At 39.2% G+C, this 26,146-nt stretch overlaps 1 protein-coding gene across 2 annotated transcripts in view; it reads left to right on the forward strand.

The window, feature by feature from the left end:
* Window positions 1-26,146, forward strand: part of rgs12b (regulator of G protein signaling 12b) — a 55,555-nt gene that overhangs the window by 17,754 nt on the left and 11,655 nt on the right. For both annotated transcript variants that reach the window (XM_077571417.1, XM_077571418.1), the window contains exon 6: window positions 20,525-20,546. In XM_077571417.1, the coding sequence (XP_077427543.1) occupies window positions 20,525-20,546 (22 nt within the window). The remainder of the gene's footprint in view (window positions 1-20,524; window positions 20,547-26,146) is intronic.

The following is a 26,146-nucleotide window of genomic DNA, read 5'->3' on the forward strand; positions in this document are numbered from 1 at the left end:
GCTTAGGGTTAGATATAGGGTTATGGTTAGGGTACATTTATCGGACTTCCTCCTTACACCCATTAAAATTAAAACTGTCTGTCTGTTTTTAATAGAAGCACCACTGTACCAGCTCAGTGGCCTAGTGGTAGTGTCTATCCTGGGACTGGGAGGTTGTGGGTTCAATCCCTGGCCGGGTCATACCAAAGACTATAAAAATGGGACGCATTTGCCTCCCTGCTTGACACTGAAAGAGGAATAAAATTATTTGTCCTCTTTGCGTGTTCCAAAACTTGAAGACAGATTTAATGTAAGAAAAAACACCTTTGCAAAAATGATTTTATCTAACAGAGATCTCTGGACATCGTGACAGTCTCCAATTCATCACTTAACAGGTGGAATTCAGAGTGCCGAATGTGTCTCTTCCGCGTGTAAAATGGCTTCTTATAGTTAAAACCAACCGCCTCTCTTTCATTTGTAGACAAAACATACTCTCTGGGTACTTTTCCATGAGCGATGGCGAAAACAGAGTCAGGTGTGGGCGTATGTTCGAGACAGATTCTGTTCAAGGACTAAATGTGTTTTCGCACAAAACGCTGAGAAGGAATTTTTTAGACTAAATAATATGTCCCAGCTTAAGGTCAAATTATACCGAGTTCAACACTACTTGCTTTACACGTCTATAAAACCTTTCAACATGGTTAATATAAAGAATTAAGATGTTAATAATATATAACAATGGTTAATATATGAAAATAAAGAATTTAAATGTTAAAAATATCTAACAACACTCAACATTATGGGTTGGAATTGGGGGTTTAGATCACCAAAATAATTCCCGAGTGCGGCCCCTGCTGCTGCTCACCGCTACCTCAGAGGATGAGTCAAATACTGAGAACAAATTTTGCCCCACTTAGGTAGGTGTGACAATCTGTAGTACTTTTATTTATTTGGCTCCATTTATGTTGCTGTTTTTGTCCTTTTTTTGTAATAAAAAACAGCTCCTTTCATTCAACACAATCTATTTTTTTTTTTGATAAAATATTGAATATTTGGTCAATTAAAGGAACAGCAATGTGAAAAATCAACTTTTTGGAGCTTTTAGCTATGTTAAAATGCTAATTCCTCACCAAAAACATCACCGAAGTGGTGTTGTCCTCCATTCGCTCCTCTATGAGAAATTCTAGGTCATTCTGCTCTCCAAGCAACAGCCCCTCCCAACCTGAGAAAACAAGCTGTTGGAACTTTTTGACGTCATTAGATGCGGCCCCACCCCTGTACCGCCTCTGCGGACTAAACACACACCCACTTTCTCTGAGACCTCCATGGGATAGTGACAAAAGTAGCCTTTATTAGTAAACATTCTGTCCAAAGGAATTCAAAGCAATACATTTTTCTTCACATTTGTAATGCCAAAGTGCAAAGACAATTAAATCTAATACACGGATGGTGGAGTGGTTAGCACGCTCTCCCTGTAAGCAACAGGTAGGTCTACGGTTCGCGACCCACAGGGTTGTCTTTTTTTCCCCCTTCTTTTCTTTCTTCCTTTCCTCTTCTCACCTCCTCCACTATGATTTCTTGCGGCAAGGAGCCATTTTGTTTCTAATGTTTACTGAAAAATTGAACATCCGTTCAATTTAAAAAAAATAAGAAAAATGTAAAGAAGACGCGTTTGTACCACAACGGCCGGTCTTGCGTGGCCACACAGCGCTTTTTGGCAGCAGCCGGCTCGGACGAGAGGGGTGTGGCAACCACACGGGGAGAGGCGGGGTTTTACTGAACCGGGCGTTTTAGTTCCGCACTAGAAAAAGAGCCAGCAAAATACCTAATATTTGATTAAAAATATGGTGTCAAAGGTAAGATTGAATCATGATATGCCTATAGTTAATTGTGGAAGGGCTTAAAATTCCCGTGATGTAATCTCTTAAATTAAGAAACGTGTACCATAATAAGTTGAAAAAATATATATTCTTTTAATTCTTAACAAGTCAGTGTCCCATCACTGGTGAGCTAATTTTAGAACAGACCACAGTTGTTACTCGTACACGCTGGCACCTACAAAGCTTAACTGACGGCATTTAACTTCAACAAGCTCATTAAGGTGACAGACAGTATTAGCGGTTATTGAGGGGGAAAAAAACAAACTTTTTGGGGGATGGGGGAAATACCTCTATATGGCCCTTGTGTTTAATGGATTGTCACAGGTATTCTATCTTAAGGTAAATATAGCGCAATCAGCTTCTTGCAGTCATACCTAATGGAACTAATTTTAATCCCACTCTAATATAGGGAGAAATAAATTTTTAAAAGACCAACTCCACATTTATGACACACAGTACCTGCACTCAGCGGCCACATCATTAGGTACACCTGCACTATGCACAGAGTTTAACTACAAATTATTATTTGATTGAAACTGTCAGATATATTCATTATTGTGCTTGATGATTGTGGTGTAAAACTGCACTACATCATACTGACAGCCGTTTCTTATATTTGAGTTAGCTTATGTTGCTGGAATAGATGGACACACTTTTAGAAACACCTTTCTCACTATGTTGTCATTACAATTGCATCCAATTGTACACCGTTGCAATCTGTAACCACAAAAATGTGATGAGTACGTCTCCAGCAGTATCACTCAAAATGAACTCATTCACCGCCAGCCCAGTTCAAATGGATTTTTGACGTCCGTAATGGTAGTGAATTGTAGTGAGTTAAGCTTGATTTTCTTTGCTAAGGCAGAATTTTTGATACAGTTCTTGTATTGAATCTCATGTTTGTGTATGTGCAGATGTACCCAATGAAACACTTGGGTGAGTGTATTTCACTCACTCGCAATTAATGAACCTGGATATTATTCCAAGAAGTGCTTCAGAGTTGCTATTTTTGTGCATCAAATGGAATTAATCACTTGAAAGGCCACCGACCAACACAAACAATTCTCGAGTAGTCCTTGATGGCTGAACACGAAATGGCAAGGTGATTGTGGCTACAATTGTTCACTTCTCTATAAGCTGTTTACCAGAAAGACTCACCAATGAAAGCAGGGCAAAAAAAAAAAAAAAAATTTAAGGGTTGAATGCACAAATTTAAGTGCCCTGCAATACAGACAATTGGCTGATTGCAAGGCTGATTGCTAATATTTCATTCACACTCTGCAATGTTGTTCTATTATTGAGTTGGTGGGGATAAACAACGTGGACGAGCGCTCGGTAATGGACAAACGTAGAAATGAAGACAAATCCGATGTGGTCGCTGTGGTTGTTGGGATATTTTTACAATTACAATTTTTCAAATTAAAATTAATCTAGCCTCTATATTCTGTGCTTTAACTTTGAAAATATTTGACATTAATGTCATTCATTGACATGAGTCATTATGATTCTCTGGTTTAACCTGAACGTAGTGTTAAGTCATTCTGATAGATTCATTATAATGCATTGGATGACATTGTGAAGATGATTCGTTCGTGAGTCGAGCTTCCACTCTACTCCAAAGTGGAAAGTGGAAACAGTAGCGTGTGACTCTTCTGGGCTGGCTTGTGCGGTTGTCGTTTGTGTTGCACACAAGCAAAAGAGAAGGAGCGAATCACATGTTGACTGGCTTTGAGAACTCCTTACGTGTGCATGGCGACCGATTCTTCTTCATTATCTTAAATCTGTATCCGAAAATATTTATGTACGTGATGTTTTTTGTGCTTTTTATGTGATTGTAGACATGGCTTTTGCCTAAAGCGTCACTATTTTGGAGACAAATGCAGGATGTCTCTTGGACTCTCTTTTCAGATCTGTTCGAACTTTGACTAAAGTTTCTCCTGCAGTTTACGGTTATGTGGCCTCAGCACACTCTTGAGTAGTAAAAGCAAGAAGCGTTTCAAGCACAATGTTATTTTTATTTTGATGTCATTGCTTTCATGATGTTCACCTGTTAATTGATATGTTGGTAAACTAACAAAATGTTTTAATAATAATTAAAAACTAATTTTATGTTATAATTTTATGTTTAAATATTAATTGTAAAATTGCTCATTTAAATGTGTGCAACTTTTGTGCACTCTTGTCGCACTCATTGCTGAAAACTCCCCCAAACAAGACCAGTATATCCCAGTTTAATGGCCATTGTACAACCATTTTGTAGGAACTGATTTGACTAAGTCAGGGGTCTGCAACCTGCGGCTCCGGCTTTTTAGTACCTCTCCTGGCGCTCCTTGTGGATCCCTAAAAAAAAGAAAAAAAGAAAAAGAAAAGAAAAAAGTGAAAATGATTGTTTTTTTTTAGGTAAACTATTATTTAAATTAATTAATGATTTAAAAAAAAAGAGAGAAAAATTAGATATTCAAAAAAAAGTCCACATTTTAAGTTGTCGGAAAAGAGAGATGAAAGGTATGCACGTATTAAAAATGTCCTTAAAATTTCCAAAAAGTGACCACATAATGTCCAAAAAGGAAGAGGAAAGGCAGAAAATGGCTAAAATGTCCATGTAATTGCCAAAAATGTCATAGAATTAAATAAAAAAGTCTGAAAAGAAAATGTTAAAATAAACAAATAAATAACCATAAAATGTCCAAAAACAAAGGAAGAAAGGCAGAAAATTACCTTAAAATATCTTTGGAACTGCCCAAAAAACAAAGGCAGAAAATTATTTTGTTTTGGGGTTTTTTAATGGCAAAAAAGACAACATTCACAAAGTAATTATAAAATGAAAAAAACAAAAGAAGACATTTTGAAAATGACCATAAAATGTCCACAAATTGGCCAAAAATGTCAGAAAATTGATATCACAAAAGGCAGAAAAAATCAACAACAAAAGTCAACAACAAAAAAAGGTGGCAGAAAATTACCGTAATATTATGTCCAAAGAATTGCCCAAAATTTTACAGAAAGGCAGAAAAGTCTAATAATGTATGAAAAATAAAGTATGAAAAATGACAACTCTGTTTTTCAACTGTGTTTCGGTCAAATATTTTGTGGCTCCAGACAGATTTTTTGTTTGTTATTTATTTGGACTAAAATGCCTCTTTTGACAGTAAAGGCTGCTGACCCCTGGACTGAGTGGTCCCTTATTTCATTCATTTGTTGTAATCTAAATGCATTTCTATTGCATAATCCTACTCACCAACCAATGATGATCACTGTACCATTGTACCTAATGCAGTCACTGCAAAAAATATACATTTTTCCCAAAATAATATTATTCTGTTTCAAATTTGCATCACAATAATAATAATTCATGATCTTTTGAAAGTCTCATGTAACATTTAAACTGAACTATTTCAACCAAGTATTGTGTGTGTTTTACTTTAATTTAACTGTTAGTGTAACTGTTAATTGAATAACTCTAATGTTGGGGATTTGATTGATTGTTGGTGGTTTTCTTTCTTTCTATTTAAAAAAAAAAAGCTTTCACTTAGTGAAGTGTTGCTGCACCCACTTTCCCGACCTCAGGGCTCTTGCTAGGCCATGTAGGGGAAGGGCAGGGTTGTAAGTGGGGGTGTGAGAGTGTGTATCACCACTGTGTGTCAAGGCATGTTGTGGAATGCACCCACTTCTCAACTCTTTTGTACACTATGATCATTCTGACCCGTGCCATCCACTCCACTGGTTGCCCTGTCATCTCTTGGTCCTCCAACTCGGATCAAACCCAGTCCATCAAATTCTCCCTCCATTTCCTCCCTCTGTCACGAATATCACTCGGGCATGAGGCATACTAATGAGATGACAGACGAGGGCAATGAGGGTAACGCATTCACTCAGAGCCTAGCATAAATATGTAGGAGGATACGGTGGTGGTGGGTCCGTCAAGGCGGGGGTCTCCCTCTTCAGCCGTACCTCGCATTCTGCATCTGATTAGTGTGTATGTGCATGCCTCTCACAGCACAACAGTGTGGGTGGAATAGGAATGACACAAGGGTGGGTGGCAATGCAGAGAAAGAGGAGGGTGAGAGCGGAGAGGCAGGCCGGCGGAGACGATCGAGCTTGGAGGAAGAGGAGGAGGGGAGATGAGAAAGAGCGAGCAAGTTGGAAGGGGGATCGAGCAGCAACAGCCGCGTTCTGGAGCGGGTTGGACTCGTAGACGGCGTCAAGCTGTAGCGCGCACGCACGCACGCCTATTTGGCTGATTGCAACGAGCACCTTGAGGAGCTGTCACATGTAGTGTTGGGAATTACTCGCGTCTTTCTTCATGGAGCAGCAAACTTTGAGTGGGGACTCGGAAACGACCTCGCAACCAGTGAGTAATTGTGTGCGTGTGTGTGTGTGTGTGTGTGTGTGTGTGTGTGTGTGTGTGTGTGATCTTGCCAGTGATACGCAACCTTGTCTTTATGGTCTTCTTAAATCTGTCAATTTTATCTTTTTATTTTTATTTTTTATTTTAGGTCAACTGCATGTTTATTTAAATGCATTTCAACGTCCTGAAACTTTACTTGCACTGCCCAGCTCTGGAATGACAGGTCATGTGACCAGCGCAAGCCAATCACAGGCCAGTTTTTGACAACATTTCATCAAAGGGAAACCTGTTGATTTCTTGCTTTAGTCTATAAAAGCAACAAGAGAGAACACGCTCAGTTATGCACTGGATGTGTTCACATCAAGTACAAAGATGCCAGTTAGTCATTCTCTGCCCGAGGGTAGAAACCAGCGCAGAACCTATTTTAATTTCACCAAACAGTCATTTGCAGTTCATCTGACCCAGCGGGCTTATGCAACAGGCCAGAACCCCCCCCCCCCCCCCCCCCAACCATCAATACACCAGACATAAAACACCCACTTCATAGCCTACCAAAAATGAACAATCACACAATACGATGCCCAAAGATAAGTGACCCGCACACACATTACTTCTGTGTGTGTTCCTCGTGATTTCCCCTGGGACCACAAATGTTTGTAGGGAAGGCAAATCAGATGATGAGTCAACACTGCTCCTGTACATGAAACACCTCAGGATGGCGGGCGCAACGTCAGATGGAAGCTCCACTTTTCAAGTGCCCCCCCTTCACCAAGTGCCAGATGGCCGCAGTTCACCTCAAGAGCACAATCAAACGTCGCCATGTGATAAGTCACTCGCTGCCGTGTGTGTTCATTTTGCTGCGCTTGTGACTGACGAAGCAGCCTTTAGCCAGCAGCCGCATTTAATTACAATGACATGCATGCATAGCCACACACGCGTCTATTCGAATGTAATATATACCAAGTAGAATTTTGTAAGCTTTAATAGAAATGAAATGCAGTTGATAGACAGTTGCATAATCATAATCAAGTCATATTTTGACCCAAAAAATCTCAGTCAAGACAACCTTTTTTTTTTTTTACAATAATATGTTCTAGGCAGCCCTACTAGTTTAAAACACAGTTTGTCAAATATGAATAAAACTGCAAAATCCACCTGTTTTTATCCATCGCAGGTGGCGGCCATTTTGTCATTTGCTTTTGACTGAAAATGACGTCACAGTTGCTCAGGCAACGACCAATCACGGCTTAGCTTGCGAATGTCACATGACCAAACTCAGAAAACAGGTGAGCCACGGTTGGTAGTTACCTGAGCCCTTGGCAACCGTGATGTCATTTTTGATGCTGTCAACTACAAGTAGCAAAATGGCCGGCCCCTGAGATGGCTAGAACAGGTGGATTTAGCTGCTTAATTCATATTTCACAAACACAATATCATAATAATAATATCAGAATGCTGTGTTTAGACTAGTGGGACATACAATGCAGCATATTATTGTAAAGAATTTTTTTTGCTTGACTTCCCCATTATAGTCCAATCTCTAAATTAGCTCTGTAAAGATTGACATGATTGATAAGTTCTGCTACTCGCCACTCCTGCAAGACCATTGATGCTTTCTGTAGGATTATTGACAAAGCTGAATATCTAATGAGGTAAAAACAAATTTTTTTACATTTAAAAAATGATCTCACAGCTCTCAGTGATCTCAGTTTGCTTGCTGTCCCGCTGTACCCTGCAATACTTTAATTATAACAGCAGAGGGCAATGTTGAAGTTTTTTTTTCCTGGTGAACTTGTGCGCAAGTTAATGGGGAAAAAATATTAAGAGGTATAATTGAGGCTGTTGCTAGAAAAGATAAGCAAGATTGATGACTCTTTAATTTTCACAAATAAAGCAACTTTTGCAGCCTGTGAATGCTGTAACATAAATCCTCATGCCCACTCAGGCAACACTTGACGTTTTTTTTCTTCCTTTGGACAGATGATTGTCCACTTGATTTGTATTTTTCTATGACATTATCATGACTTATTTTATTTTATTTTTCTGGAGAGCTCAGTATTGTTCATTCGGTAATTTTACCGATTTAACATTATCATGACTTATGAGTAACCAATTGTTTCATCCTCTGACAATCTCTCCTATACAACCTGATGATTGCCCAACAAAAGTCATACATTGTGGTTCGTCTCCGTATGCTCACCAATATAGTTGTACTGCAAAACACTACCTCTTCTTTTCCCCTCCTTTTCTCTGCAGAGCATCATTTTAACCAGTTTGAACTGTGCCATGCTCCATACTGTATGTCTGGGCATGCAATTACTGTGGCTGGGAGGAGGGTTGCGGGTGGCATTGTGTGTATCGCTTGAAGCCCGTGTCATTAAGGCTGTGGCAATGTGCTGTAACATATGTGGTGGTTGTGGTGGGCGCCGCGTGCTGGAACCATTCCTGATGTTGCTATGAGACAGGGATGTGGAACGTTAACTTCATCGACAGCATACCACAGCATTGTGGACTAAGAAGTGAAAGGCCAGCGATGGAAAAAAAGAACATAGAGAATCATCTTTTAGATGCTTTTGGGATTCCCTGCCAGCAAAAGAAAATGAAGCGAGTGATATATGAATGTAAATATTGAGTTGTCATTTTAATGTCTGGCATAACTATGCATTCATTTTATACCCCCACTCAACACCCAGTAAGCCATAACAGGAAATTAGGGGAGTGAGATGTAGGCTTAAAGGCCACATGCACATATTGAATTGCAGTCTGTTTCTGTATGAGTGAAAGTTAGTGGCGGGTGTCTTGGATTGACCTTCTGCGTGTGTCTCAGACATTTCATTTATTTCAGAAATACACATTTAATGATGAGCATCTGAATATTTTGAACCCTCCCAAAAATATATGGACGCTTTGCAATTGTGCAGCAGTCTAGCTCATTAGCAATTGCCATTTTAAAAGGTATATATATATATATATATATATATATATATATATATATGTGTGTGTGTGTGTGTGTGTGTGAGGTGATTTTTTTTTTAAAGTAACTGTTCTAAAAGTACATTAAAAGTTTTTTTCCTCAGTTTTCATATTTTTAGCATAAAAAATAAAAATAAAAAAAATTAAAATATGGCTGTAGCTTTTAGTCATTGATACAGTAATTTCAGAAGAATTCATAAAATGTTCAAATTAAAATGATGCACTGTACTGTAAAAAAAACCGAGTGTGATATTGATTTAATTAGGCATGATTGCATTTGTAAGACATTAGTGACAGCTCAGTTTTATTTTCATATTAAGAGCTATCTAATCTTTAACATGGAGTAACTTGTGGAATTCTGCAATTTTTTTAAATTGGGAAATACAACTTCACCCCAGTCTTCACAAATATATGCATTATTATTAAATTTACTACTGCTACATTTTGACGTGGATGTGTCTGCTACGTTGTGACTGGAATTTCCCCAGTACAGGCTTTCCAAGTGAAGGGCGGTCATGAATTGTGCGTTCAAAAAATTTGTGCCGTTAAAGGAAAAATAATAATCTAAATAAATGAACAAAAAATCAACTGAAAAGGGAGGTCAGAGGAAGAGGCTGGAATGATGAGGGCTGTGCTGTAACATGATTGGCAGACTGATCTTTGTTCCCTCCCCCTCCTCAGCTCACACTGCCTGATGGGGGCGTGTCTCTATGGAAACAAGACATTTGTGTGTGCGCGCGCGTGTTCGAGAGAGACTGCAAGAGAATGGAACTTCCTTGTGAGTGTGTCGGTTAAACGTGTGTGACTGTGAGAGCGTGTCAGCCTTGGGACGCAATAAGAGGAAACTTGTGTGTTAGCATGTGTTGGCTTACTTGCGGATTTTGCTTGTAATTCACCGTGTGTTTGTTGTGTGCGTGTCCATGTGTGTGACAGATGCGCAAAGCCCCGGTTTCGTCCATGTTAGACGTCTACATGGGTTTCCTGTTCTAAATACCTCTAGAAGAAGCTCAGTGGGTGTCCCAGTGCATGTGCGTGAGTGTGTTTTTGTAAGCAACATGTAGATGAAGTTGTCAGTAGTCAGCAGGATGAGCCTGAGGAAGAGGCTCTCCTTTAAGCGGGTCTGGAACTTCAATACAGTGAGTAGTGCATACTCTCTCACTCCCTTTCACATACTAGATTACACATATTACTCATCTTCCAATGTATTTATTATTTTCCTTAAAAAAAATGTGTTAAAAACTAGCTTAAGGTTAAGTTGCAGGACAAAAGGCACAGACTAGCACAGCATACCGGTAACTTCATTTATTTCTCTATCAAAACAATTTATTAATTTTTTTGGGTCAATTATAATTAAATTAAATGCCATTATCTATATAAACCAGCACCATTTTTATTTATTTTATTTTTATTTAAATGAAGACAAAATTAGCACTGCTGCATATTGTATAAAAACGGAATAAAAAAATATAATTGTAAAGAATTACACTGTTTTCGATTACTGTACATTGGGACAAGCAGAAAGTCACAACATCTGTAGTGTTACATGTGTGCCTTAAATGGGCGGGGCCTATCAACAACAAAAACATATTGTATGTGTTGATCTACTAACGAGGTGCAGCCAGCATTGCGTCTGCCAAACAGCGCTAAATTGTCGCCAGTTCATTTTAGACATTTTGGGAGGAGTATATGCAAATAAATAAATTTATCAAATCTGAGATGAATTGCGGTGGCTGATTTTGCGGCTGTCAGAAAGGCAGGTGCAAACCAGCACGCAAACTCATCCTGGCTTAGCGCATGCAAATTGAATTGCGGCGAGGGGAAATTTCCCACTTTAAACATTTTTGAGATGTCTACAAAACTCACTGTAGCATATCATCTATCGCAATTGTTGACTTCTGAAAGGCTAACTTGCAGCTAGTCAACTGTGACAAAACTCCTTTTAACTTCAACTGCGTAATATAACTGTCTTCCACTAACACTTCCAATTCCATCACCTTGCGCTTGCAGTTATTTCCCAAATGTTCCATGGTGGAAACCATAAGCAGTACTTTTGTGAAAACCTCTTTTAGGGCTGTCAGTATCAAATCTTTTTAGAATCGATTATCCTGTTGTCCCCCTCACCGCCATCGTCCCAGGGCATCTGATGTAAAAACTGTGCCGCTGTGGTGACCCCTGCCAAGGGTACTAAGAGACTGTGAAAAGGTCAGGTGTAGTTTAGATATAGTAGAATGGATGTTCATGTGGACTGGAAATGTCTGTGGATTGCAATATTGACCCTCCCACAAAAACATTTTCCCCCAGCCCTACTTACTTTTTAAATATTCCTGTCCCGACTCCCCACCACTTTTACACCTGTTGCCTGTTTGGGATCTGGGTAAATTCGGCCCATAGTGTTTTTGTGCTGTTGTTGGATTAACTCCTTACTTTCATAACAAGTACTGTCCATGACGACACATGAAATAGAAAACCATAATGATATGAGCTGTATATAACAAATAGTGAAAGAAGAGGGTTTGTGGTAGGGGTGTGAATTGTCTAGTACCTAGCGATTCGATTCGTATCACGATTCATAGATCACGATTCGATTCGATTAATCCCGATACGAATCTATAAATTGATTATTGCTATTTTTTTTAAACTCAAATTTAGAAAATACTAATCAGTAAACTTGTACATGTACACTGTAAGATTTGTATGAAAATGTATTTATTTATCTGAAAATTCAGGTTGCAGTCTGTTTCATGTTTGAACAGCACTGAAATCAAATATTAAGGCTTACTGTTCCATTAATATAACATTCTTCCATGCTTAATGTGTGGATCCTAACCCTAAGTAAGACGTTTTGTTGAATATTCCCATAAAAAAATTGATGTTTAAAAATCGATTCGGACGCATATTGAATTGATTCGAGAATTGCGTGCTGTAATATCGCGATATATTGCCGAATCGATTTTTTCCAACACCCCTTGTTTGAGCCTGTGAGAAAGTAAAAAATAAGAAAAAGATAAATGGAAGCAGAAGGTGAGGTAAAGTGACACTGAAGACTAACAAGCTGTAGTCTGTAGATGTGTATTCTGAGCAGGAGAAACAGTCCAAGACAGAAATTAGGACAAATGGACACTAAGACCAAAAAAAAAAAAATCTGGTCACTATTAGTCATGATGCATCATTTATACACACCCAAGACGTACGTCTGCAGAAAGATGTGCCAACTGGTTCTACTCCTTCAGTTCTTCTCCAAATTTTGAATTTAATGTTGTGACTGGTTGCTACAGTATTTGTATTTAGTTCAAACAGATGTATTTGATTCAATTGTATTTGGACTGTTATTGTTTCCCCCCCTGCGTATTACGTGCCAGTGGTGCGTTCAAGGCAACCAGCCAAGTCAAATAGACTTTTTATCACCCTGTGTGACTCACTTGTTGGGAAACAAACATCAGCTGCATTCCTTCCTTTAGATAGATTGCGGATATTGATTACAAAGTGATTCTCCGGAATTTCAGCAGATCTAGTGATTCAGACTTAGTTAGTCTTTTTTTCCCCCAGAATTGAACTTAGCTCTGTGATTTGTGAAACCACATGCAAGGATCACGCCGGTTTCCCCGTTCATGCTCACATGTGAGCAGCCACCAGTGAGTTCCTTTTGGGTCATTAAAAGCCAAAAGGCCTGTTTCCATATCGCCTCTCCTCCATTCAGACCAAGCCGTTGTAAGACCTGGCAGGGTGTCTCGGGTCCTCTCAATGGCCGCCACTATTCACCTCATATTCAAAAGTAAACACTCCGGCACGCACACGTTCAGACTGTTGCTGTAACAGCTTCCTCTTAAGCTGGAAGTGAGTTTGAGTGTGTGTCTGGGATGGAGTGTTTTCCAAAATCAGAATGTCAGTTGCTGATTTTTATATTTAGTGCTCTCTCTGCCACCGCAACAAATCAGTGTTTATAGCGTTTTTAAGTCTTCTCTAAAATCATTGATGTGCTCTCACACATGCGCGTGGATCTCATTTCTTGCAAAGGGACGGAGCCAGGAATAGTTTGCTGTGTTGCAAACAGTGTTGTCTTTGTGTTTGGTTCAGTGCATATGTGATCCGTCATAGTTTCTCTCACACGTTGTCATGTTTTATTCGCCAAGTGAAGTGTCACAACCTGCGTTGTGTCTTGTCCTCTAAAACAGATCCATTTTTTTCCCCCCTTGTCCTATCTTGAAGCCCATGTGCACACAGGGAATGTTTGTTTAAAGGAAGTTTTATAGCGGTTCAAGTAAAACTATTGTAAAAACAGTTGGAGCGGATGGCTATAAATTGTGCTGTTTAACCCAACGTCCTGGGTTCGTAGCAGATGATGTAAGCCTCTCTTTTACCTGACTCACAGCTAATAAATCACTTGAGAGTAACACGTAAGGTGACTTCGCCACTCCCTGCATCCACAAATACACAGAAGCCCAACAGAAACAGCAACGGGCATGGCTACATGGCGGAATAAGCAGGTAAACGCCAGATGACTGATCGTAGCCCAATAGATCCACTCGACTGATTTAAATGGACCATCCTGACATCTCTCATGTGTCTTTTGCTACTGTAATGTGTGCGCCATTACAACAATGTCGTTTTTTGGGCGTCCCTTTTTCCCTTGCATGATGTTGTGGAGAAACCGCAAAATTGGCAAGGACACGTTCGAGACAATGAACAGAATCGTCTGTGAAGATGGAGGACAGCCACATGCATAGGATTTGGTCCCGGTAGGCTTTTGAAAGTCCTGTGGATGATCACAGCATCGACTACGTTTACATGCAGTCAATATTCGGGTGAAGGTTCGGCTTCTGAAACATTTCGGGATACTGTAATCCGCTTACATGCGTGAGCGGACAAAGTTACTCCCACATACTAACATCTAACATCATTACACAAAATAATATTAAATATCAACACTCAATAAAAGATATTATATTCATATAACTCACCACACTAATAAAAGAGTTGGTTTCCTCCTCGCTCCAGTAGTCGGGTTCTGCCATGCTTCGCCATTTTTGTTTCCCTCTGCTACAGACTTATATACACGCATATACAGGTATGTGTGTATATCTATACACACTTTGGGATTTTCGCTGTCGAGACAGAAAAGAACGTGAAAACGGCACAGAGAAATCAATGTTTTCAAGGTAGGTTAGTTAAGCGAGTGGCAACGTAAGATGGCCGCCGCACAGGACACAAACCAAAGTTCTGTTCGAAGGAGGCACCCCGATGTGTGTTTATATGACCAACAATTTGGGTTAGAAAACGGGTAACCCGGGTGTCTTATTCGGTTTTTCACGTTAAGGTTTTTGCGTGTTGTTTACATGGCCTTTCAAACTGTTAGATATTATTAACATTTTAATACTTTATTTCATATATTAACCATTGTTATACATTGTTAACATTTTAATTCTTTATATTAACCACGTCGAAATGAACTAAGCTGGAACATATTGTTTGGTCTAAAAAATTCCTTCTCAGTGTTCTGTGCGAAAACACACGTTTGGTCCTTGAGAACAGAATCTGCTTCGAACACACACACCCCTGACTCTGTTAGCGCCATCGCTCAGGGAAAAGTACCCAGAGAGTATGTTTTGTCTACAAATGAAAGAGAGGCGGTCGGTTTAACTATAAGAAGCCATTTTTCCCCGCGGAAGACACATTCGGGACTCTGAAATTCCACCTGTTACGTGATGTTTGGAGTCTGTCACGATGTCCAGAGATCTCTGTTTTTTTTATTAAATCATTTTTGCAAAGGTGTTTTTTCTTACATTAAATCTGTCTTCATATTTTTGGAACACGCAAAGAGGACAAATAAATTTATTCCTCTTCAAAACCCAGAATATTTCCAACGTGGGTTTTGAAAGGGTTATGACTGCATGTAAAGTTACATAATTGTTGACGTGTGATACAATGTGGCTGATGTAAACCACCGTGGTTACTTATTGGCCAAGCTGGTTTGTCATAACTGCATTCTTACTAAACCAACACACCTTAACATGTTGCTTTAATGTGAACGTACTCATTTGAATTGCGATGTAATGCAGAGAAATCAGATCCAGGGCAGTTCCATAGCGTCTCTCTGACTAAGAGTGCGTAGTGACGTCAGAGCATTCTCGCGATGAGGGAGGCAGTACCTGCAAACTGAGTTGTAGGTCCAAGAACAACTGCGATAATTCAGTTTTCTATTGTGGTAAAGTCTTTCCCTTTGATTTTACAATAGATTCACCTTCATTTTTATTCCTTTATGTCATTCATTGAAAGTAAGCATAAACAAAACCTGAAAACCTTTGTCGGGATTATGTCATTCTATATTCTCTTTTTTATTTTTATTTTTTTACTGTGCATGTGTGTGTGTGTGTGAGCGTGTACTCATTAATTCACCTAAAACCTATTAAAAATTCCATACCGTTCACCTAAACCGAATACTTCAGAATCCAGCTAGAGTCGTGAGGTTGTGAGGAGACCCGAGGAAGGATCAAAGAAAGGAAAGTGAAATCCAGCACCGACCAGACACCAACCCCAGAAACATCTAAATTCCAACAAATTAGTATATTCTCAAAGGTAAATTTTCCAGCGACATAAACCTCTTCAATGTGTGGGAAAGTTAAAAAAAAACTCTGTATTTCTCACTCCTGCTATCAGGAATGGCTGGCACAAGGCAGCAAAACTGGAGCCCGTGAAAAGATAGAAGAAGTAATAAAGTACTGACTAGAATGACTTGAAGGTTTCTAATTAGTGTTAGTAAGTAAGTCTGGATCGAGTGAAAGGGGAGCACAAAAAAAAGTTTGTGGGAGAGTGAGGTAAGGAAAAGAGGAAGAGATTTGGGGCCTTTACTAGGGGCCAAACCACCCCACCGCAGGGAACGTCTGGAAGTGATCACATTAAGAGGGTGGGAGTGAAGACGAACGCACCCTATATATTAAACGCACACACACACACACCAGAAACAAAGCACATGCCACTGAAATGTTTACAAGAAGTTCAGATCAGCAAAGGGAGTACGTAGTATCTATGGCAAGTATCCGTGACAGGGTTTGGCCCTCTGCCCTTTGTTGCCCTCCGTGCTTTTTTGACCACAGTAAACTACCAACAAGTCATATCAAATATCTTTTGACTTCAGGGAAATTACTTTTGCTCTTCCAGACGATATTTGAAATTCAGACATTTCATGGAGTGTGGCCAGGGAAGTCCACGGACAAGTTGCAACAGGAAGTCACCGGCATATATCGTATGCTACGCCGTTGTAGCTTATGAGATTTGTTCAGGGTGAGCAAGCCCAGCGGGATTTGTTGTTGTTATTGATTGGTCCATGCCAAACTCGACCAAGCATGCGTCTATCGGCCTCACTTAGTGCACAGTTAGCTCATTCGCTGCCATTGACGGCTATAGTCGTCGATGGTAGGCTGGAACACAGAGTTCCAGAGTTGAAATCATTGATTTGTCTAGAATACCGTAGACTATGTTCATGCTTTATGGTTATGTACTCCGGTTATGTATTTCTGGACTAAAGTCTTAGAAAAACTTTCCGCTATTTTGGACTGTAGGATACCTTTATCTCCAAACTTGTGTTTGCTAGGTGACCTAACAGCAACTGACTTACCACATAAACAATTTCAATCTACACTTGTAGCCCTTACTATCGCTAAAAAAACAATTCTTGTTAACTGGAAAAATAAACAAACTCTGAATATCGACCAATGGTCTAACCTCCTCATAAATCACATTTTAATGGAAAAAATATCTGCCTCAAATAAAAAACAAATATCTAAATTTATAGAAACATGGTCTACGTATATAGAATTTTTTAACCTAATTCTGGTTACTTAATTCTGCCTGTTAGCGAGAGCCACCACATTGTGAAAACTTACATTGATGTTTCTGCATTTGGCAATTTATTATTATATTATATTATTAGTATGGGATTTTTTTTAATAGGTTTTAGGTGAACTGATGAATACACACACGCTCGCACGCACGCACACACACCCGCACATACACATACTCACCCACATCCCAAAAAAAAAAAAATATATATATATATATATATATATATATATATATATATATATATATATATATATAAAAAACAACAACATTTAAATAAAAAATAAAAAAGGAGAGCAATGATGACATGTCAAATCGAATGAACAATACTGAGCTCTCCAAGAGAGAGAAAAAAAAAAGAGAGAATACCCTAGACTGGTATGGATCCGAGTGTCAGTGTTCAGTGTTAGGTGTTATTGTCTTCTTCGGGTGGAATGGAGGGATTTTCCTCAAGGCCTTTCCCATATACTCAGGTTAGCGTATAAATCAACGGATGGCAAACTTAGTTCATGTAAATCATATGAGGGAAGTAACCACCACTAATCTTTACATGAGGAGTCAAGGTTATGATTTGAGCCTGTTTTTCTTGTTGTTGGCGTTGGTTGCTTAATGTCAGAACTGATGAGGCAAAATTTGTCAGGAGGCCTGTCAAAAAAAGGTCAATGACAAGGGCCATTTTTTCTTTGCAGCCAAACGGATTTTGAATCTCTCACAAGATGACCACGGCAGACAATGAGGTCTTTCTTGAATATTTTGATGAAAAGGCTAGTGACTAATTAAGGTCACAAGGAAGATTTAGTTTAATTTTGTCCAGCCACAATCACTAGGATGACGTAGAAAGTAGCCACTCCCCTGTGGAGCTACGTAAGCTTACTGTAAGCATCCATTACACATCATATGACTTTCTGGAAGAAAGAAAAAAATGGGTTTCATCCTCATGCAGAAAATATTCTCCACACAGTAGTTTTCCCTTCTCAGCATCTACCTTGTGATCATTAAAAAATATATATTTTCCACTATTCTAAACAAACAAACAAAAAACTGACTTTTACCATCACATCAGTTTCTGGCTTTATGTGCTACTTTCCTTTGTGGAGAGTTTGTATTGTAAATGTTACACCACACAGAGCCGACTCACAATGAAAACATTAGCACATGATAGTAGGTGGGAGGTCTTACATTTCAGAGGTTGAGCAATGAATTCAAGATGAGCCTGCAGTCAATTTGGAGGCTTTACGAGCTGAACATTTATCCAGAGTGCAATAACATGTGATGGGCTGCTTCGAGATGGCAGATTGAGGTCGAAAATACTGTACCTCATAGCAACATTTATGGGATTTAGCAGGATGCCCTGCAGGATGCCCTCCATTTAATAAAAATGAATGAGGGGTTCTCACTTATATTTCAGTTCATTCTTAAAATGTCACTTTGGTAAGTGATGTCTCTCTGTCTGCCTCTCTCCTTCTTTGTCTCCTTCATCTTCTTCTTCGCTTTAGAAGCACGATTGTCGCCTATGAGCGGCGTCATCTGGTGGCACTTTTTTAATTGGCTGCCGCTCAATGACGTCAGTCCACGTGACGCGTAGTAAATTAGGACTTCAACTTCCAGGCAACTGTTTGACCTTCTTTTTCCGGCATCTGCCTTTTTACAAATCTAAAGGTCGATAAAGCTGTTATCTCACTGAGCGGGAAACGCTTGCCAATGTTGCGAATTTTGACTTTTCATCAGGATTTGTAAGATGTTCACACAGTTTTTACTTGTCCTAAAGACATTTCTAACATATTCAGACCATTTTTCACCATCTGCGAAGATATTTTGAAACCTTTTACGAACCCTGACGAAATCCCCAAATTAGCTACATTAGCATTAGGGGTGGGACTTTTTGAATGTCTCACGATTCGATTCAGATTTTTGGGCCTGCGTTTCGATGCAGAATCGATTTATCGATTTTCGATTAAGAACAATTTTTTTATTCAAAATGATGTGATTGACAATGATTTTTGCTTCAATCAATAGATGTGCAAGGAATTGTAATGATCTACTCCAGTCTGACTCGCTAATGCCAATTAGCACGCTACTCGCGGCACTTTTGTCACTCAAAAGAACGGCTCCACGCTGAACCCCCCCCCCCCCCCAACTTTTATTGGAATAACTTGATCGTGACTTTTTCCTTCTACTCTCTAATGTGGCTACAACTTGTACTAGACCGTGTGGAACCACACTGCCCCTAAGTGGCCAAACCGGGTACAACATGAACAGCGCTCCAAATAAAGGCACACACAGACAAAAGCAAGACAGTTTAAAATAATTTAAATAAAATCGATTTTGGGAAATTTTAAATCGATTCTGAATCGTACTAAATGAGAATCGCGATTCTTATGAGAATCGATTTTTTGGGCACACCCCTAATTAGCATGCATTTTTCACTCAGTGAAAGACAGGGAACTTTTCATTTATGGATTTGTTTAAATCTTCTACCGTATAAAACATGATGCTGACACTGGGAACTCACTTTTTAATTACAATAAATAAATAAAATTAAGAAATTATGTTGAAACTTTGGAAAACTACTTACAGTAGAAAACTTTAGGGAACTAGTTATTTACTTGCTTATATCCCATTTAAATTCAACACCAAAGGCTCATGTGTTAAATTAATTGACAAGGAAAATGTCACTATAATTATAGTTTGAGTTTCTGTAAACGTATAATTTGTTAATTTTTGTCTTTTAGTCTATTTGATGAAAACAAACTTTTCTTTTCTTTTTTTTTGTTTTAGTTTAGTTATTTCTTTAGCTTTCGTTAACTGAAGTAACCTTGCATCTTACCGGCGAACCCAATTGGGGACAAGCCACATTTTATTGCGATTGCAGGGCAGAGTAGTGGGAAAAATGCAGTACCTTTTATAGCAGTTTGCCTGATATTTCTGAAAGAGAGCATATTTTGAAAATTTCATTTTATTATTGCTATCTTAAGTCAACTCAATGTTATTTCTTTGGGTAAAGGTGTAACGTCATAGCTCTGGATCTCATTAGATTGCGCAACAGTAATGTTATGGCTGCCTAGTGAGGTTTTAAAAAAAAATGTTTTTAAATTAGTTTTGTGTGGATGTCTGTCTTTTTCTGGGTTAGAATTCGGATTCAAGTGGATTTTGGTGTTCTTATCTTGGTGATGCATACACGAAATCACACTTGAGTGTGAAGTGCTGTCGTCTGATCATCGCTCATAGCCAGTAAGCACCTCCCTAGACGGGAGGTGTTCTTGCAGAGCAGGCACATCCAGTTCACCGACGATTCCACCCACTGAGGACTTGAGTCTATCATGATGTGTGTGTGTGTGTCATATCCCGTGGAAAGTGTTCCTTCATGCCGTCACGAGTGTGTGTGTGTGCTCAGGCCAGATGCCTGTTGGCCTTCACATCACTTGTACGAGCATGTGTTTTGAGCGCGTAGCATCTTATCTGTGATGAGGAGAGATTGTAATCCATGTCTCTTTGTGTTTTTTTACAGTCTACCGCAGTCTCCGACGGAGGTGAGTTGCTATTTTTTTCCTCTTAACAATGATTGTCACTATTGTTGCATTCTCATAATCTGCTTGTGCTCTACCAGGTAATGGTAATTGGCACACTTTTGCTAATTTGACACTGGGCACAGTGTCAAATTGGCTGCCTTCTCTCGGTCTATTTTTGTTCCTCTAAATGAAAAGCGGCATGACAGGAGTATTGAGGTTTGAATTTGAGCGCCACAGAAATCTGAATACTTTCACACATGAATTATATAAACGCCAAAAGTGGTTTGAATGTTTTGTCTTGAGTTAGTTTAAAAACAAGCTTGCCACAACACACACACACACACTGAGGATATGTGTTAGCAAATGACATAGCACGAGGCCAAATCTTCTTTTTTGTCAACACGAGGACATGTTCATTTGCGGTAAAATTAGCCTTCTCTACTAACCCCCCCCCCCCCCCCCCCCCACACACACACACACACACGTGGTGTGGTTCGTCAACATGTGTTAAATGGATTTTCTGTGTCTGCCACACTGTCGTTGCTCGCTATGTGGCTAGATAAACAAAAGGCATTGATTGTGGATGATGCTAATGCTTTGGCACCTTGCTGCCACGGCAGATGGGAGATAAAAGGAGGAGCTGGAGGTGAGAAAAGAGACAAAAGGGAGGGCGACTGCTCACTTGTCACTCACACAGAAAGGAGGATGTGCAGCACAGGTCAGGATGCACCAATTAGTCACTTCATTAGGCACACCTCAACAAAAGTTTTAGGATCAATATCCCGATAGCTTTTGGTGTCCACATCGCACTCGCTCAGTCATAATGTAAATGTAGCAGGATAGTGAAACGCTGAGGTTTTAAGTCGACAAACATTCAAATGCTTAGCAGTACAATAAAGAGTCTCTTTTTGTGTTTATTTGATACATTTTCTACATTAAAAAAAATGTTTTATGCTTGTGAAGAGTAAACTATGTTTACAAGTATTTCTTTATAGGTAGGGCTGTGTTTAAAAAAAATGATATTCCTTTTCGAGCCTGATGAATTATTTGAATATCTTTTTACCATAAATTTAGAAGAAAATACAATTTTAAAGGCCACTTTTTGTTTCTCACCGTTTTCTTGAAATTGATTGTATTTTCTTACATTCAGGAAATACCTGACTTATTGCACTTTAAGACAATTCAGAATCTTTTAAATGTATGTTTACAATTATTGAATTAGAATTACGAAAATATATCATCCTTGCTGATGTCAATGTTTGTGTGACACTAGGGATATTTAACTCATTGATCCATTTTCAGCAGTAAGAAGATAATATTTTGTCTGCAATTAATATGACAACTTCATTACTTTTTCACGAACAATTAATACCTTTAAAAGCTCATTTTGCTTCTTGTTGACAACTCATCACGTGTGCTGAGGAAACAGGTAACGACCAATCATGGTGCAGTTTGCTGACCAAACGCAGAAAACAGGTGAGCCGTGGTTGGTCGTTAACTATTTCCACAGCATTTGTCACTTCCGCGATTAATGTCTTCTTTTTTTTCTTTTTTGAAAGAATATGAAACCCGAGATGGTTACAAGTGACATCTAAATTATTATTTTTATAGCACAATAGCTTGAAACGAGTCCAAAATGGACAAATGTCGTGTTTACGCACGGGAATCCGATGCCATTGATCGGAGTAACACGTTTACATGCGCAAGTTGACAGAGTTAACCCCCCCCCCCCCCCAAAAAAAAATAAGAGCATATTCAATAATAATCCCAAATATTGCCAATATTCGGGTTTTAAAAGTGTTATTGCCTGCATGTAAACGTAGTCTATGTTGTCGTCGTTTGACAGCCGGGTGCGTTGAGGTGCAGTCGTTTGTGTAGCGGCAGAAAAGCAGTGGACAGACGACACATCCTTGCGGAGCCCCGGTGCTGATGGTGCGCGTTGATCACGTTGTCCCCCATCGACATCCTGTCTGTCAAGAAGCTGTAATCTACTGGCAGGAGATATGCTAAACATTAGGGCTGTTAGAAATAATCGATTCAACATTATATTGCGATATTACAGCGCGCAATTCTCGAATCGATTCGATATGCGGCCGAATCGATTTTTAAACATCAATTATTTTTATGGGATTATTCAACAGAACGTCTTACTTTGGGTTAGGATTCACACATTAAGCATGGAAGAATGTTATATTTATGGAACATTAAGCCTTAATATTTTATTTCAGTGCTGTTCAAACATGAAACATGTTTGTTAAATGCAGTGGCTCAGTTATAAGCCTGAATTTTTAGATAAATAATTACATTTACATACAAATCTTACAGTGAACATGTACAAGTTTACTGATTAGTATTTTCTAAATGTGAGTACAAAAAAAAATCGCAATAAACAATTTATAGATTGGTATCGGGATTAATCGATATCGAATCGTGATACAAATTGAATCGCCAGGTACTAGGCAATTCACACCCCTAACATACACGCTAAACTAGCTTAATATACTATAGCGTAGTAGGACATTTAGCTCAATTATGTTGTTTTATTAGTATTGTTGGATTATTTATTTAATACTATGTCAGAATGGTCAATATAAGATTAGGCTGACATATGTACGGCCATCTTAAGTCACAGCAGTGTCCACTGTCCGTCTCTTAACTAGCACCTAATGAATACTGCAGTGCATGCGCGTGCACGACCTGTCCTTTTTCCTTCCCTCCTCCCTCAGCTCTGAATTATTGATCATGTCAAAGACCCGTGTGGGCATGTATCACTTACCCACCGAGCAGTGGGTTGGTGGACGCACACAATTATACACGCATGTGGCCGCGTGCGCGTCGTGACCCGAGTCTCTCGGGTTGTCGGGCCGATTCACTACCTCTTTGCCTCCTTCCATTCTTCCTCTTCCTTTCTATCGCGTCCTCCTTGTGATGGCGTCACAATGCGTGTGCGTAACCCTGTGAGGGGCCCTGTTAGCGTGAGTATGGATGGAGGTGCTTGGCTGCCACTTAGGATTCGCGACTGCTGGCACCACACTGGTTCCTACCAGCTCTACCCAGGTGAGGAGACAGCTGGCGTTGGGTTAGGGTTAGGTACTAACGCACCAACAGACATCTACGTAAATGCAAGCCAAAAACAAAACCACTTCTGTATTCCAAGGTTGGGACATGGCAAAAAAGTTCTGATGATTGTTACAGATAGCTTGTGGATCGGAATGAAATGAGGTGGAACCGGTTTATTGGATCAAGTGTGTTTGGGCGTATTGATAAAAAAAAAATCTCTTGCTAATGTCAATGGCATGGTGATCAAACATTTTCCACTCGACTAATTGTGCAACACAAAAGAGTGGCTAATTAGTTTAAAAAGTGTACATTGTCGCGAGTGAGTCAGTAGTGAAAGAATTGTTCCTTTGATGAATCGTTGTCTGACGATGCTTGCTCGATATGATGATTTCAACATTGTATTGTTTTTGAATTGGTTTGTTTATTGAATGCTAAAACCATAGCAACATTTATCAAGCTATTATCCAAATTCAGTTTGGTTTGGAACCTGCAGTCAATTTTTACTGCTTGCTTTTTATTGTCATCTGATGTATATGAAGTCATCGGCTATTTTTCACTAAATTGCATTATTTATCGAATTATTCAGGTAGAGATTAATATTAATATCTCCATGACAGTGTCACTTTCAATCAAAGCAAATCATTATTACCTTTTGTAAAGGCAGCATTTTTGTATTGTGGCCTGTTTTTAGCCATTAATGAGGCAATAGTTAATGTAATGGAGTTTGGAAGATGATTCCATAACATTTTTAGGATATAATGTGTCTTTGTTAACTGTTAAATAATATTCAGTGGTCTTGTGAATTAACTTATATGGATGGATAAGTACTAAAATGATCAATTTTATGTATTTAAACGTGTATTTTCTGTGTGGGACTTCCATATTCAATTGTTTGACTACATATCGCTAATCGCATTAAATTGACGGAGAACATTTACACAAAATGCAAATCATCCCAGGAATTCTTCATGAACGAAAAGAATCACAACCGAGTAGTGTGAACGAAAAGGTTGACGTACGCAATTGTAGAAATCACACAGCAATCACGCGGTCTTTTTTGGGGGGGCCGGATTTAAATCTTCTTGTTCATTCAGCAGCTTTGCATCATCTTGGCCACTTGACTAGTGATTCCCCAAAGCACTGCTTTTTTTTTTACTGCACAGGCCATGTTCACTTCATGCAGCCTTCTCTCATTTATTTTTATTATTTTTTTCTGATCTCCTGATCTTGTTGTATAAGTCTATTTTAACACTGGGGATACACAGCAATATAGGACAATTACATAACAATCCAAAAAATCCATGCAGTGATTGCATGATTTCTTTTTTTTACACAGGGTTCCCTCATCTTTCGCGGGTGGGAGTGGAACGTAACACCCAATTTCCGCAAAGTAGCGTTGTAAAAAAAAAAAAAAAAAAGTCGTTTTTTTTTTTTTTTATGGAGATGTTGAAATATCTGCTGGTACGATTCATTTATAGGAGAGATAACCGCCGCAGTGGCCAAAACATATCACCACCAGAGGGTGCTAGAACTGCCCAAATGGAATTCAACCTCACCTGTGTATTAGATGTGCTGCTATTTAACTCTTTCACTGCCAGACGTTTTTAGAAACGGGATGTCGCCAGTGCCAGCCGATTTAAGCATTTTGACTGATCTTTCAAGGTCCACAGAAAATGTTGTGTTTGGACTATGGAAACACACATACTACCAAATGAAAGATTGGACTCTCATCTTTCATCAGAAAAAAAAAGTTTGTTTCTACCTTATTCCGTTCTTCAGTAATCAACAATAGAAAATGGTTACTTTCACCGAAATTCTCTGTTTTGAAACAAAAAACGGAGAAAAAGGGCTTTTTGTGAAACTATGTTATTTCATGCACTCTAGTGAATTGTACACTTCTTTTTGTCCATGAATGATGCCGCAAACACCTAAATAGTGTTTTACTTCTGTAAAACGCTTTCACCAACAATGAAAAAGTGTTTTTTGATTGCAAAATACGTTTATTTCCATTCAACAGTGTAACAATTTGACAAAACAATTTCGCAAACTATTTACAAATGTGTGCAACTGTGGTACTACTTACAATTAAGTGGATGTTTTAAATACAGTTTTTCTTTTTATAATGCTCTCCTGCGTGCAAGGAGACGCCGCTGGACTCGCACAACAGTTTACTTTCACTTTGTCCGTTTCGCGTGCAAACGTTACACGTTACACTTTCCTTTTTTTCGGGGAATAAATAGCAAGTAGCAGACTGTACACTCCTCCGATGAATATGCATTGGACTCGGGGCACTCTCCGTCGTCCGATCGAACGTCCGCCTGTGCGTGCTCGATTGTGCTCCGCGTTTATGATGCTGTCATAGCCGCCGCGTCAGCGGTTCCAATTTCGCCGTCAAGCTCGGATTCACCTTCATCATCATCGATGATGATCATCGTCGTCATCAAAGTGCTCTTTTAGCGTTGGTCGATCCCTTTCGTCTTGTAAGTGTAGAGAGCTGCTTTCCAAACGGGCACCACCTCCTCCTCAGCCATCTAGCTTCCCCCCCCACGTCTTCTACTGCC

Source organism: Vanacampus margaritifer, chromosome 7, assembly GCF_051991255.1.
Source record: "Vanacampus margaritifer isolate UIUO_Vmar chromosome 7, RoL_Vmar_1.0, whole genome shotgun sequence".
NCBI lineage: Eukaryota > Metazoa > Chordata > Actinopteri > Syngnathiformes > Syngnathidae > Vanacampus > Vanacampus margaritifer.